At 46.1% G+C, this 14,001-nt stretch overlaps 1 protein-coding gene across 3 annotated transcripts in view; it reads right to left on the reverse strand.

The window, feature by feature from the left end:
- klhdc3 (kelch domain containing 3) overlaps positions 1 to 14,001 on the reverse strand; it is a 125,553-nt gene that overhangs the window by 74,005 nt on the left and 37,547 nt on the right. For all 3 annotated transcript variants that reach the window (XM_078534959.1, XM_078534957.1, XM_078534958.1), the window contains 2 exons: positions 12,614 to 12,729; positions 3,827 to 3,898 (listed from right to left, as the gene is read on the reverse strand). In XM_078534959.1, coding sequence (XP_078391085.1) covers positions 3,827 to 3,898; positions 12,614 to 12,729 — 188 coding nt within the window. The remainder of the gene's footprint in view (positions 1 to 3,826; positions 3,899 to 12,613; positions 12,730 to 14,001) is intronic.

Here is a 14,001-nt window from a genome sequence, read left to right on the forward strand (position 1 = left end):
TAGGCCTGTAAATCAGTTTGAGGGAGAGGGAGACACGATTTGACTCTGGGTGTTGCTGCTGCTGAACCAGATAGCCAGCACAGGACGTTGAACAGCCACTGACATCTGGTGGTGTAGAGCAGTCCTGCAGGGGGATTTGCTTTAAGCTGCTCCTTTCCAGTTGGAACAGACATCATGCAAAGCCCCTGACTCTCCAGCAGGACTGAAGCAGTAACACACAATTCTGGGCTCCCTTAAAAAGCACTCTTAATGTAGAGGTCATGCAGTCGCAGCAACGTAGTCCCTATATCTGTCTCTCTCCATCCCTCAGTCCCTGCCAATTGCTCTGTGCCCACTCCAGTCCATGTCAGGCTCTCTATCCCTTCCTCCCTGGGGACAGGATGTTGCCACAATGGGTAGGCTTGGGAGTTGTGGAGCACAGGGGCAGTCACTCTGTCTTGCAGGAGTGATGAAAGGATGAGCCGTGGCTGTCTCCCTGGTGGTTTCACTTGTACAGTGTGAACATGTGGAAGCACTCAGGGACTAAGCTATTGGCCAGATGAACGAGAGGCTCTCTGAATGTCACCCCACCTCCCTCCACCTGCGCTTTAGGAGATTAGCACTTCCACCAGCTGTCGACTCGAATCCTGCCAACACAGGCTGCTGTCAACACGCTACTCAAATCTCCCTCCCACCACTCCCAACATCCACCAAAGGCTTCCAATTGCACTCCCCCACCCCCCACCCCCGCCATCAGGGAAACAGCAGCAGAGTAGTCCTGTTACTCAACCGGTGATCCAGAGGCCTGGAACTTAATGGTCCGGCGACAAGAGTTCAAACCCCTTCACTGCCGCTGGTAAACTTAAATTTGGTTAATTAAATAAATCTGGAATAAAAGCTAATATCATTAACGGTGACCAGAAAAAGCCATCTGGGTCACGAATGCCCTTTAGGGAGGGAAATCTGCTGTCCTTACCTGGTCTGGCCTACATGTGACTCCAGACCCACAGCAATGAGGTTGCCTCTGAAATGGCCGTAGCAGGATTGTCAGTCAGTTTGGGGGAAATTTGGAATTGGTGATAAATGCTGACCTTGCCAGAGAATCAACTAGAAGTTTCCCAACTTCCCTCCCCTGTTCACTGGTGTCCCCCCCGCCACCAAGGAGGCCAGAGATATTTCTGTGACCTGTCTTTCAGCACTCTTGTTCAGCTGCTATAATTAGAGGTTGCAGCGAGGCTTCATAAGGGCCTTGGTATAAATAGTCAGCACTCGGTGCACTGACCATTTCTGGGAAGTTTCAATCTCTCTGAACGGGTTGAAGGCCAACAAACGGCCACAGTCCCATTTCACAGCCACGTACGAGCCTCCAGATGTCAATCAAGGTGTCCGAGCAGGGGGACGGCGTTATCTGGCAGGAAGAATGTGCACCAGGGTCTCAGGGAGAAGGTGGGGGGATTGCTGAGGGCGGCAGTGTGGACACATTGGGTTGGATAGCCTCCTTCTAACGTTGTAACAATTCTGTGATCCAAAGAAAAGACTTGCACGAATGTATTGAAGGCGGCAGTGTAAAACTGACCTGGCCTATGAGACGACCCATTCTTTCAGGGCCAAAAATCATGCTTTTGCACGCTCGCACAAGTCAAGTCCCACTTTCAGCTACGGCAGTATTACGCACAGTAATAGCAGGCCTCAGCTTTTCATCCCAGCTCCTGTGAAAAGACAGGGCTGACAGTGGTACTAGGCTGTGTGGCCAACAGAATGTAACTTTCAGATGTAAACCCAAGATGAACAACACGTCCTCTGCAGGAGCTCTTGTACATGTCATGACAGCAGCTGGATGGATGAGGATGAGGGCCAAGTGAACTTATGGATTGATAACGTGTGGAATAGGCATCCCGATGGTCTATGTAAATCATGCGGCAGTTTATTAACGTTCAGATCTCATATCACCGATGAGAACGAGAGATGCCTGTGAAGGTACAGTTATATTGGACATTTCGTCCGCAGTTCGGACGTGTGCCTTGAGAAGCCATTCCAGGGTCATGTTCACGCTGAATGGAACAGGCCAATGGTTGACGGAGACAAAATCTTGACAAGGGACAGAAATCTGCATGCAGCCCAAACCTGATATTTTGTGTGCTTTCATCATTACCCAATCTACTCGTCAGATGCTATTAGTGCACAAAGTGTCAGATAGTTTAAACAAAACGTGGAATATCCAATTTACTGGGTGGAGAGCAAGACGATTTGTTGCGGAGGAGTGATTCTGAAAGCGTCGGTGCCCAGTCGGATCCTGACAACGATGACACCGCAGAGTGACTCGGAGTGAATACCATGAACCCTTAGCATCGGATGCTGAGGAATGCGAATTTGACAGTTTTAAAATGCTTTGAATGCGCTTTTTCTTTCTTTCTTTATTCTTTCACGGGATGTGGGCGTCACTGGCAAGGCCAGCATTTGTTGCCCACCCCTAATTGCCCTCGAACTGAGCGGCTTGCCAGGCCATTTCAGAGGGCAGTTAAGAGTCAACCACATTGCGGTAAGGTCTGGGAGTCACAAGTAAGCCAGACCAGGCGAGGAAGGCAGATTTCCTTCGCGTGTGACATACTGAACCGGGTGGTTTTTAACAACAATCGATGATAGTTTCATGGTCACCATCGCTTAGACTAGCTTTTATATTCCAGATTTTTTATTAATTGGTTTTAAATTCCACCAGCTCACGTGGTGGGATTTGAATCTGTGTCTCCACAGGATTAGCTGGATTACTTGTCCACTGACATTATCACAAGCCCACCGTCTCACCCTAAAAGGTATCTTTTGTACAATTAATTAATTCAATAAACTTGACACTTTAAATTTGGTCTGAATTCCCAATGTTGTCTTTTATTCACATTGTAAAATAGCAAGCGCCCACACTCGGTGTATAAGTTGACCCCCCTCCAGGGATTAACATATACATTGATCCACAGTCTCTCCATTCCCGAGCTCAGGACATCCCACAGCAATTCACAGCTAACTGGGTACCTCCAGTCGTAATCACTGCTACATTACACCAAACGTGGCAGCTAATTAGTACAAAGCAAGACTCCAAAAGAGCAATGTGAGAAATACCAAGTCTTAGTGAAGTTGATCAAAGAATAAATACCAGGCAGGAGCCTGCAAAAAGCTCTTCAGCTGATCTTTAAAATGGTGGCACAGGATCTCTCACATCCATCTGACAGGGCCTTGGTTTAATGCCTCATCCAAAAGATGACAAGTGCAAATCTGATAGGGCGCCACTCCCTCAGCACTCACCCTCCGACAGGGCGCCGCTCCCTCAGCACTGACCCTCCGACAGTGCGCCGCTCCCTCAGCACTGACCCTCCGACAGGGCGCCGCTCCCTCAGCACTCACCCTCCGACAGGGCGCCGCTCCCTCAGCACTCACCCTCCGACAGGGCGCCGCTCCCTCAGCACTGACCCTCCGACAGGGCGCCGCTCCCTCAGCACTGACCCTCCGACAGGGCGCCGCTCCCTCAGCACTGACCCTCCGACAGTGCGGCGCTCCCTCAGCACTGACCCTCCGACAGTGCGGTGCTCCCTCAGCACTGACCCTCCGACAGTGCGGCGCTCCCTCAGCATTGACCCTCCGACAGTGCGGCGCTCCCTCAGTACTGACCCTCTGACAGTGCGGCACTCCCTCAGTACTGACCCTCCGACAGTGCAGCACTCCCTCAGTACTGACCCTCTGAAGTGCAGCACTCCCTCGGTACTGACCCTCTGACAGTGCAGCACTCCCTCAGTACTGACCCTCCGACAGTGCAGCGCATCTACTGCCCACCCTTTCTCTGGTAAAGTCACAGACTCACCTTTGCATTGACCAGGGTCCATGTCATTGTCATAGCATCAAGACGATGGATGTCGTTGGAGAAGCAGTCGGCCTACGTGAACACATGACATGTGTTAGACACATGTAAGAAATACAGATACTTATTTTTTATTGAAGGCGTATTGTTCAATATTAAAAACAGATTAACTATGGTTTCCCTATTATGCAAAGAATCCTCTTCTGAAGGCAATTGGAGAAAGTGCAAAACAGATTCACATGAAGCAGAACTGAGAGGTTTCAATTATCAGGAAAGGCTGAACAGTCTGGGATTTGTCTCTCCATGAGAGAGAAGAGAAGGCTGATGGGTGGCCTGGTAGTGACCTTTCCAAATTACGTCAGGCTCGATAGGGTAGAGGTGGAGAAAATGTTTGAACTTTTGGGGTGACCCTCGAACTAGTGACCATCAATTTAAGATGGTCACTAATAAATTCGATCGGGAGCTCTCTTTACGCAGAGTGGTCAGAAGGTGGGACTGGCTACCACAGGGAGTCGTTCAGGCAAATAAGATAGATGAACATGAGGGAGAAAGGGATAGAAGGATATGCTGATAGGGGTGATGAAACAGTGGTGGGAAATAGCACACGTGAAACACAGGCAGCAACACAGAGCAGTTGGGCTGAAAGGTCTGTTTCAGTGGTCTACATGCTTTGCAATTCTGTTAATGAGGCGATGATGGTGGAGTAGATGGAACAGGCTTAGCTGGTGCGTTTCATGACTTATCCATCGATGCAGAAAGAGAAAACTTTGTGACAATGGAATAGGGTATTGGCCAGGAAAAGGTTCTTATCAATCCGTATATGCAGTAATCTACCTGATGACCCATGGATTTAAACTCAAATAGTTGGACAATGTGTGGTTATTCCTATCAAAGCAGTGTCAGAGAGGGTTCCAGAGATAGTAGGAACCCTGAGCGACCTTCAAGGAGAGAAGCAATGAACAAATCTGGACAGCAAACTTCCTTTTCCCCACTCATTCACGGGATGTGGGCGTCGCTGGCTAGGCCAGCATTTATCGGCCATCCCTAGTTGCCCTTGAGAAGGTGGTGGTGAGCTATCTTTTGGAGCAGCTGCTCTTGATGTGGCTTTTCTGTTATTTATTTGTGGGTGGGATGTGGTATCGCTGGTTTGTGGGTTTCAGCAGCCATACAAGAATAGGATCCTTTCCTACATTTCCATACTGAAGTCTACGTTGGGGAAGGAAAGGGTTAACTCACAAGGAGTTCAATTGTTAACATCAGTTAACAACCTCAGTGCCCATGTGGATGTATAAAAGGGAAAACAGGTGAGGCAGGTTCTCTCTGTGGAGAGTTTTATGCACCAGAAATAAAACTCTTTCTGAAGGAGTCTGTCTTGGTCTCGGTCTTTATTGCCAAACAGCTTCTGAAGCTCAACTCTGGTTCTACTTTACAAAGTAGCTTTTTATAGTCGATGCAGTAATGGATGAATCCATAATGGATTGTCCTGCTGGGCCATTTCAGAGCATGGTCATTGATGTGTGTCTGAATTTACAGACAGGTCAGAGCAGCTAAGGACAGCAGTTTCCAGTGAACCAGATGGGTATTTATAGCAATCCCGTTGTTTCATGGTCACCCTTGCTGAGACGAGCTTTCCATTGCAGGTTTGATTAATGAATTGAAAAAGGGAAGCGGTGATGTAGCGGTAATGTCACTGGACTAGTAATCCAGAGGCCCAGACACAGGTTTGAACCTTACCACAATAGCTGGTGGAATTTAAACTCAGCTAATAAAATCTGGAATCAGGGCAATTAGGGATGGGCAATAAATGCTGGCCTTGCCAGTGACACCCACATCCCATGAATGAATAAAAAGAATTGAGGGCTAGTCTCAGTAATGGTGCCCATGAAACGATCACCGATTGTTCTGGCCTACATGTGACTCCAGACCCAAAGCACTCAAATAAGGGCAATTATGGGGGCACGAAAGCAGAGCTAGCTAAAGTGAACTGGCAAATGAGGTTATGGGGTATGTCAATTAATGTCTGCCACTGAACTTCTAAAAGGGTATTTCAGAATACACAGAATATATACATTCCATTGAGAAAGGAAAATTCAAGGGGAATCTGTGGTTAACTAACGTTAAAGACAGTATCAAACTTAAAGAAAAAACATATAATTACACAAAGGCAAGTGGCAGGTCAGAAGATTGGAACGAATATAAAACACAGCAAAGAATGACAAAAAGATTAATAAGGAGGGAAAAATTAGAGTATGAGAGAAAGCCAGCGAGTAATATAAAGATGGATAGTAAGAGTTTCTATAGATATTTAAATAAGAAGAGTTAACAAAGTGACCATTGGTCCTATAGAGAGTGCGTCTGGGGAACTGATAATGGAAAGTAGGGAAATGGTGTATGAATTAAACAGGTATTTTGCTTCAGTCTTCACTATAGAGGAGACAAGGAACATCCCGGAAATAGCTGTGAATCAGGAAACGAGAGGGAGGGAGGAACTGGGGAAAATTACAATCACCAGGGAAGTGGTATTGTGCAAATTGTTGGGGCTGCGGACTGACAAATCCCCAGGTCCGGATGGACTTCACCCTAAGGTCTTGAGAGAAGTGACTAGTGAGATCGTTGATGCACTGGTTTTAATTTTCCAAAATCCTCTAGATTCGGGGAAGATTCCATTAGATTGGAAAATAGCAAATGTAATTCCTTTATTCAAAAAGGGAGGGAGACAGGAAGCAGGAAACTATAGGCCAGTTAGCCTAACATCTGTCGTAGGGAAAATGTTAGAAGCTGTTATTAAAGACGTTATAACAGGCACTTAGAAAAATTCAAGGTAATCAGGCAGAGTCAACATGGTTTTGTGAAAGGGAAATCATGTTTAACCAATTTATTGGAGTTCTTTGAAGGAGTCACATGTTCTGTGGATAAAGGGGAACCAGTGGATGTACTGTACTTAGATTTCCAGAAGGCATTTGATAAAGTGCCACATCAAAGGTTATTGCAGAAAATAAAAGCTCATGGTGTAGGGGGTAACATATTGGCTTGGATAGAAGATTGGTTAGGTAACAGGAAGCAGAGAGTTGGCATAAATGGGTCTTTTTCTGGTTGACAGGATGTGACGAGTGGTGTGCCACAGGGACCAGTGCTGGGGCCTCAACGTTTAACAATTTATATAAATGACTTATATAAAGAAGGGACTGAGGGAATGGTGGCTAAATTTTCTGATGACACAAAGATAAATAGGAAAGTAAATTGTGAAGAGGATATAAGGAGGCTACAAAGTGACATCAATAGGTTAAGTGAGTGGGCAAAGATCTGGCAAATGGAGTATAATGTGGGCAAATGTGAAATTGTCCATTTTAGTAGGGAGAATAAAAAAGAAGCTTATTATCTAAATGGCGAGAGATTGTAGAGCTCTGAGATTCAGAGGGATCTGGGTGTCCTAGTGCATGAACCACAAAAGGTTAGTATGCAGGTCCAGCAGGTAATTTGGAAAGCTAATAGAATGTTATCATTTAATGTGAGGGGAATTGAATACAAAAGTAGGGAGGTTATGCGTCAGTTGTACAGGACATTGGTGAGACCACATCGGGAGTACTATATACAGTCTCCTTACTTAAGGAAAGATATAAATGCATTAGCAGTTCAGAGAAGATTTATTAGACTAATACCAGGAATGGGTGGGTTGTCTAATGAGGAAAGGTTGGACAGGTTAGGCTTATATCCACTGGAGTTTAGAAGATTAAGAGGCGACTTAATTGAAACATTTAAGATTCTGAGGGGTCTTGACAGGGTGGATGTGGAGAGGATGTTTCCTCTTAGAACCATAGAACACTACAGCACAGAAAAACAGGCCATTCGGCCCTTCTAGTCTGTGCCGAAATATTATTCCGCTAGTCCCATTGACCTGCACCTAGTCCATAACCCTCCAGACCTCTCCCATCCATGTATCTATCTAATTTATTCTTAAAACTTAAGTGAGCCCACATTTACCATGTCAAATGGCAGCTCGTTCCACACTCTCACCACTCTCTGAGTGAAGAAGTTCCCCCTAATGTTCTCCCTAAACCTTTCCCCTTTCACCCTAAAGCCATGTCCTCTCATGTTTATTTCTCCTAATCTAAGTGGAAAGAGCCTACTCGCATTTACTCTGTCTATACCCCTCATAATTTTGTAAACTTCTATCAAATCTCTCCTCATTCTTCTACGCTCCAAGGAATAAAGTCCTAACCTGTTTAATCTTTCCCTGTGACTCAACTCCTTAAGACCTGGCAACATCCTAGTAAATCTTCTCCGCGCTCTTTCAATCTTACTGATATCCTTCCTGTAGTTAGGCGACCAGAACTGCACACAATACTCCAAAGTTGGCCTCACCAATATCTTATACAACCTCACCATAACATTCCAACTCCTATACTCAATATTTTGATTTATGAAGGCCAGTATGCCAAAAGCTTTCTTTACAACCCTGTCTACCTGTGACGCCACTTTCAGGGAATTATGTATCTGAACTCCCAGATCCCTTTGTTCCTCCGCACTTCTCAGTGCCCTACCATTTACTGTGTATGTCCTACCTTGGTTTGTCCTTCCAAAATGCAACACCTCACACTTTTCCGCATTAAATTCCATCTGCCATTTTCTGGCCCATTTTTCCAGTTGGTCCAGATCTCTCTGCAAGCTTTGAAAGCCTTCCTCGCTGTACACAACGCCTCCAATCTTAGTGTCATCAGCAAACTGGCTGATCCAATTTACCACATTATCATCCAGATCATTGATATAGACAACAAACAACAATGGTCCCAGCACAGATCCCTGAGGCACACCACTAGTCACAGGTCTCCAGTCTGAGAAGCAATCCTCCACTACCACTCTCTGTCTTCTCCCACTCAGCCAATTTCGAATCCAGTTTACAACCTCTCCATGGATACCAAGTGTCTGAACCTTCTGAACTAACCTCCCATGTGGGACCTTGTCAAAAGCCTTACTAAAGTCCATGTAGACAACATCCACAGCCTTTCCTTCATCTACTTTCTTGGTAACCTCCTCAAAAAACTCTACAAGGTTCCTTAAACACGACCTACCACGCACAAAGCCATGCTGACTATCCTTAATCAACCCTTGGCTGATTAAGCTCTTGATGAAGAATCTAGAACTAGGGGTCACTGTTTGAAAATAAGGGGTCACTCATTTAAGACAGACGAGGAGAAATTTTTTCTCAGAGGGTCATGAGTCTTTGGAACTCTCTTCCGAAAAGGTGGTGGGAGCAGAGCCTTTGAATATTTTTAAGGCAGAGCTGGATAGATTCTTGATTAACAAGGGGGTGACAGGTTATCAGGGGTAGGCAGGAACGTGGGGTTGAGGTTACATTCAGATCAGCCATGATCTTATTGAATGGTGGAGCAGGCTCGAGGGGCTGAGCTGCCTAATGCTCCTAATTTGTATGTTCGTATGTACGTGGTTGACTCTTAACTGCTCTCTGAAACGCAAGCCACTCAGTTCAAGGGTAGTTAGAGACGGTGGCCTTGCCAGTGACGTCCATGTCCCATGAAGGAATAAAAAAACCGGAATTTAAATTCCCCAGCCGCTGTGGTGAGATTTGAACTGATGTCTCTTGGATCTTTAACCCAGGCCCCTGGACTACTGTTCAGTTACATAACCACTGCACTGCTGTATCTGAGAAACAATGGCTTGCAGAGAGTTTGCTACACAGGGCCTCAGCAAGTGCTGATCGGTATGTAGTGAAAACAAAGGACATTTATAGCACGTCTGGAGGCCACTCAGCCCATCATGTCTCTGCCAGCCTAATCCAATGTTCCAGCTCTTGGTCTGTAGCCCTGTAGGTTACAGTGCCTTAAGTGCATATCCAAAGGTCTTTTGAAATGTAACAAGCGTTTCTGTCTCTGCCACCCTCTCACGAAGAGAGTTCCAGGTTCCCACCAATCTCAATTCCCATCTAACCCTTCTCTCAATTACTTTCAACATATGTCCCCCGGTTATTGACCTCTCTGCTAAAAAAAAAATAATATATCTTCCCTACCCACTCTCTCTCTCTCACACCCTCAATTTTCTACATCTCAATTAAATCCCCCTTCAGCCTCCATGGTTCCAGAATAAACAACCCCAGCGTATCCAATCTTTCCTCAATGCTAAAATGAACTGTGGCCTAACTCCTGTTCTCTACAGTTCTGACATGACTTCCCAACTCATATATTCTATACCTATATGTAGCTAGGCTACGGGCCAAGGGCTGGAAAATGGGATTAGAATAGTTCGGCACTTGTTTGACCGGTGCAGACTCGATGGGCCGAAGGGCCTTTTTCTGTGCTGTAGACCTCTATGAATCTATATATAGTATATATGTATAATTCTATATATAATAAAGGAAAATATCCCACGTGTCTTCTTAACCACCTTATCTACTCGCCCGGTTGCCTCCTGGGGTCTCTCCATATGCACTCTAAAGGTTCCTCTGTTCCTTTACATGTTTCAGAATCCTACTATTTCGACACAGGGACACAGAACTTCAGAGCAGGTTTAGCCCATGAGGCCTGCTCCTCCATTCAATAGGATCATGGCTCATCTGGTTGTCATCTCAACTCCACTTTCCTGTGTGCCCCCGCCATAACTCTTGAACCCCTTGTCTTATCCAACAATCTATCACACTCAGCCTTGAATAAATTCAACGATCCAGCCTCCACGCCCTCAAGGGAAGAGAACTTATTTGTTCTGAAGCCTCTCCATCCCCTTCAGATCTCACCTTTTGCTCTGACATGGATGCACTTTTAAAAATTCTTTCGTGGGATGTGAGTGCCGTGAGTAATGCCAGTGTTTATTGCCCATTCCTAATTGCCCTCAAGAAGGTGGTGGTGAGCCGCCTTCATGAACTGCATGTACACACTGCTGCTGTGCGTCGGTGGTGAAGGGAGTAGATGTTGAAGGTGGTGGATGGGGTGCCAATCAAGCAGGCTGCTTTATCCTGGGTGGTGTCAAGCTTCTTGAGTGCTGTTGGTGACAGTGTTGTTTCCATGCATCCAGAGATTGCAGTTTGGAAAGGTGCTGGTGAAGGAGCCTTGATGAGTTACCACCTTCAAATAGCTGTTTCCAGTCCACTTTTACAAAAGATGTCAGATTGGTAAAATTGATCTTTCCCCAAGGTAAAACTTTTACTCTTGGTCTGTATCCCTTTTCAGACCTATGCTAAATCCAAATCAATTAGGATCCCTACCGCCAAAATGCTCTCCCACCCATTCCCCTGCCACCTACCCAATTTCATTCCCCAAAATTAAATCCAGAACTACCCCTTCTTGCTGGTTAAAGATGCTCTTTAAATGCATTTTATGAATTTTGTGCCCTCTAAACCTTTGCAATCCCAATTTCTGCAATCTTCCACAATTTACCCACAGTTAATTTTATTCACTCATGGCATATGGGTGTTGCTGGCTGGACCAGCATTTATTGCCCATCCCTAATTGTCCTTGAGAAGGTGGTAGTGAGTTGCCTTCCTGAGCTGCAGCAGTCTATTTGCTCTTCTATCTCCCTCTGTCTATTTGGGGATCTGTTCCTCAGTTCAATCCATTTGATGTTCCTTCTAGCATATTCAATAGACTCCTTACATTGAACTATAGATCAGTAATCACTCAACCACTCCTTTGTTGCCTATTTTCTAGCCTTTGTTTGCTTGACCTTCCACACTCGCTTACTAATTTCCTGTCTCCCATCTCCAGTTTGGTTCTCTACCTTTTGAACCTACTCTCTGGTTCCCATTCCTCTGCCAAGCCAAACCTCCACACAATATTGGTCTGTGTTGAGATGCAACCCCATCTGGGTTTGGACAAGTCTCAATTGCCCCAATGTCCTAAGAATCTAAAGCCTTCCCTCCTGTCCCATCTCTCATTGACTCTATCTGCCTATTCCTGTACTCACTAGTGTGTGGCACTGGGAACAGTGCAGTTTGTTACCTTTGAGGTCCTACTTGTTAATTTCTTTCCTATTGCCCTAAAATCTCTGAGCAGCGTGAATGTTTTGAATCACTGAAGTAAATTAACTGTCAGATGTATTGCTATCTCCAGTGTCCACGGTGGCTATTAGCAGGATAAGTATGACCCTAACACATAACACAGGAACCTGGACTTGGCAGGTATGATCAGCATCTGGCACTTGGTGCATGCTGTGTTAAAGGTGCTGTATCAATCTTTGAAGGTGGTAGGACAAGTGAATAAAACTGTTAAAAAGTATATGGGGTCCTTGACAGCTTTATAAATAGAGGCATACATTACACTGAACCCTTACATCAGCAGAGGCTTCCCAGTGGTTTGCAATGTGCCCAATTCTGGGCTCCACAGTTCAAGGGGGGAGGTCAAGGCCCAGGAGAGAGTGCAGAGGAAGTTTACTCAGAACGGACGCAGAGCCACAGTTACATGGAGAGACTAGAGGAACTGGGATTGCTCTCTGTAGAGCTGAGAAGGTTAAGGGCTGATCTGACTGAGGGTTGAGGATACAGGAAATAAGGAGGAAGTGTTTTCAGTGACTGCAGGGTCAGATTTAAGGCAAAGAACTAGAGGTGACACGAGGAAACATTTGCTTTTTAAACATAGCGAGTTGTGGTCAGGAATGCATTGTCTGCAAGGGCAGTGGAAGCTGACCCACAGGGAATTAGGTGAATAGCTGAAGAGGATAAAGTAGCAAGGCTGTGGGAAAGATTAGGGGAGTGGGACTCACTGGACAGCTCTTGCAAAGAGCTGGCAAAGGCAGGATGGGCTGAATGGCCTCCTTCTTGTGCTGTATCGCTCTGACATTTCTTACCAGCTGCTCGTATCCTCCAAAGATAAACATGCACTTCCCCAGAGCGCAGGCAGAGTGTCCATCCCGGGCACCAGGAATCGAGCCGTGAACCTTGGGAGTGGACCAGTTGTGGGTGCCTGCAGGTGAAAGCAGAGTGTGAGAGAGGCAGGGCAGCAGCAGCAGCAGTCACATACACAAATCCACACACGTCTCACTCAGCAATGTGCGGGCTCGTTGTTATTCAGAATCACACTGGAGAGCCCTTCCAGTTCCAAATCAAAAGATCATGGAGTCAAAAGAAAGGACAGGCATTTTACACAGAGCCCGTCAGGTGATGCAGGCCGTTCAGAGAAGCTTTACTAGATTGATACCTGGAATGAGTGGGTTATCTTCTGAGGAAAGGTTGGACAGACTGGGCTTGTTTCCACTGGAGTTTAGAAGAGTGAGGGGTGATTTGATTGAAGTATACAAGATCCTGAATGGCCTTGACAAAGTGGACGTGGAAAGGATGTTTCCTCTTGTGGGGGAACTAGGGGGCATTGTTTAAAATTAGGGGTCGCCGTTTTAGGACAGAGATGAGGAGAAATTTTTTTTCTCTCAGAGGGTTGTGTGACTTTGGAACTCTCTGCCTCAGAAGGTGGTGGAGGTGGGGGTCATTGAATATTTTTAGGGCGGAGACAGATAGATTCTTGCATAAAAGCAAAATACTGCGGATGCTGGAAATCTTTAGATTCTTGTTAGGCAAGGGAATCAAAGGTTATCGGGAGCAGATGGGGACGTGGAAATCGAAACACAAACAGATCAGTCACGATCTTATCGAATGGCGGAGCAGGCTCGAGGGGCCGAGTGGTCTACTCCTGCTCCTATTTCACATGTCCCACAGTGATTCCTGCTCCAGATACTCAAGCACTGGACTGAGCAAATCCTGCACTGGTGGAGAGGCTGAGGTGGGGGTGCGAGGAGAGATGGAGGGCTGTTTTGGCAGAGGGACTCTCTGGCTGGTGGAGGGGCCACTCCCAGGTCATCCCACATGATACAGGTAGAATTTTGAAGATCTCAAGGCAACATTCAAAAGAGAACAAAACTCGGAGTGTGCGCTTTCCTGGCACTCAATCCTCTCCCATCCAGCGGTACACAAAACAGATTGCCTGTACTGGCGTGACTGCTTCTTTAGGGATTTCGAGGCGATGCAGTAATTGTAAACTCTGTACCATTCACTCTGATTAACTCTAATCCAATGATTAGCACAATCCAGGCTGACAGGTTAGTGCAGCGCTGAAGCAGCTCTGCACTGTCTGTGTGGAAAAAGACCCTGTGACACTATCGAAGCAGAACAGGGAGTTCTCCCCAGTGTCTGCTCAATAGGTATCCCTCCGTCCCTCACTGAAACATCAAGTACACCAATTTAT

This window comes from Cetorhinus maximus, unplaced genomic scaffold (genome assembly GCF_964194155.1).
Source record: "Cetorhinus maximus unplaced genomic scaffold, sCetMax3.hap1.1 HAP1_SCAFFOLD_163, whole genome shotgun sequence".
NCBI lineage: Eukaryota > Metazoa > Chordata > Chondrichthyes > Lamniformes > Cetorhinidae > Cetorhinus > Cetorhinus maximus.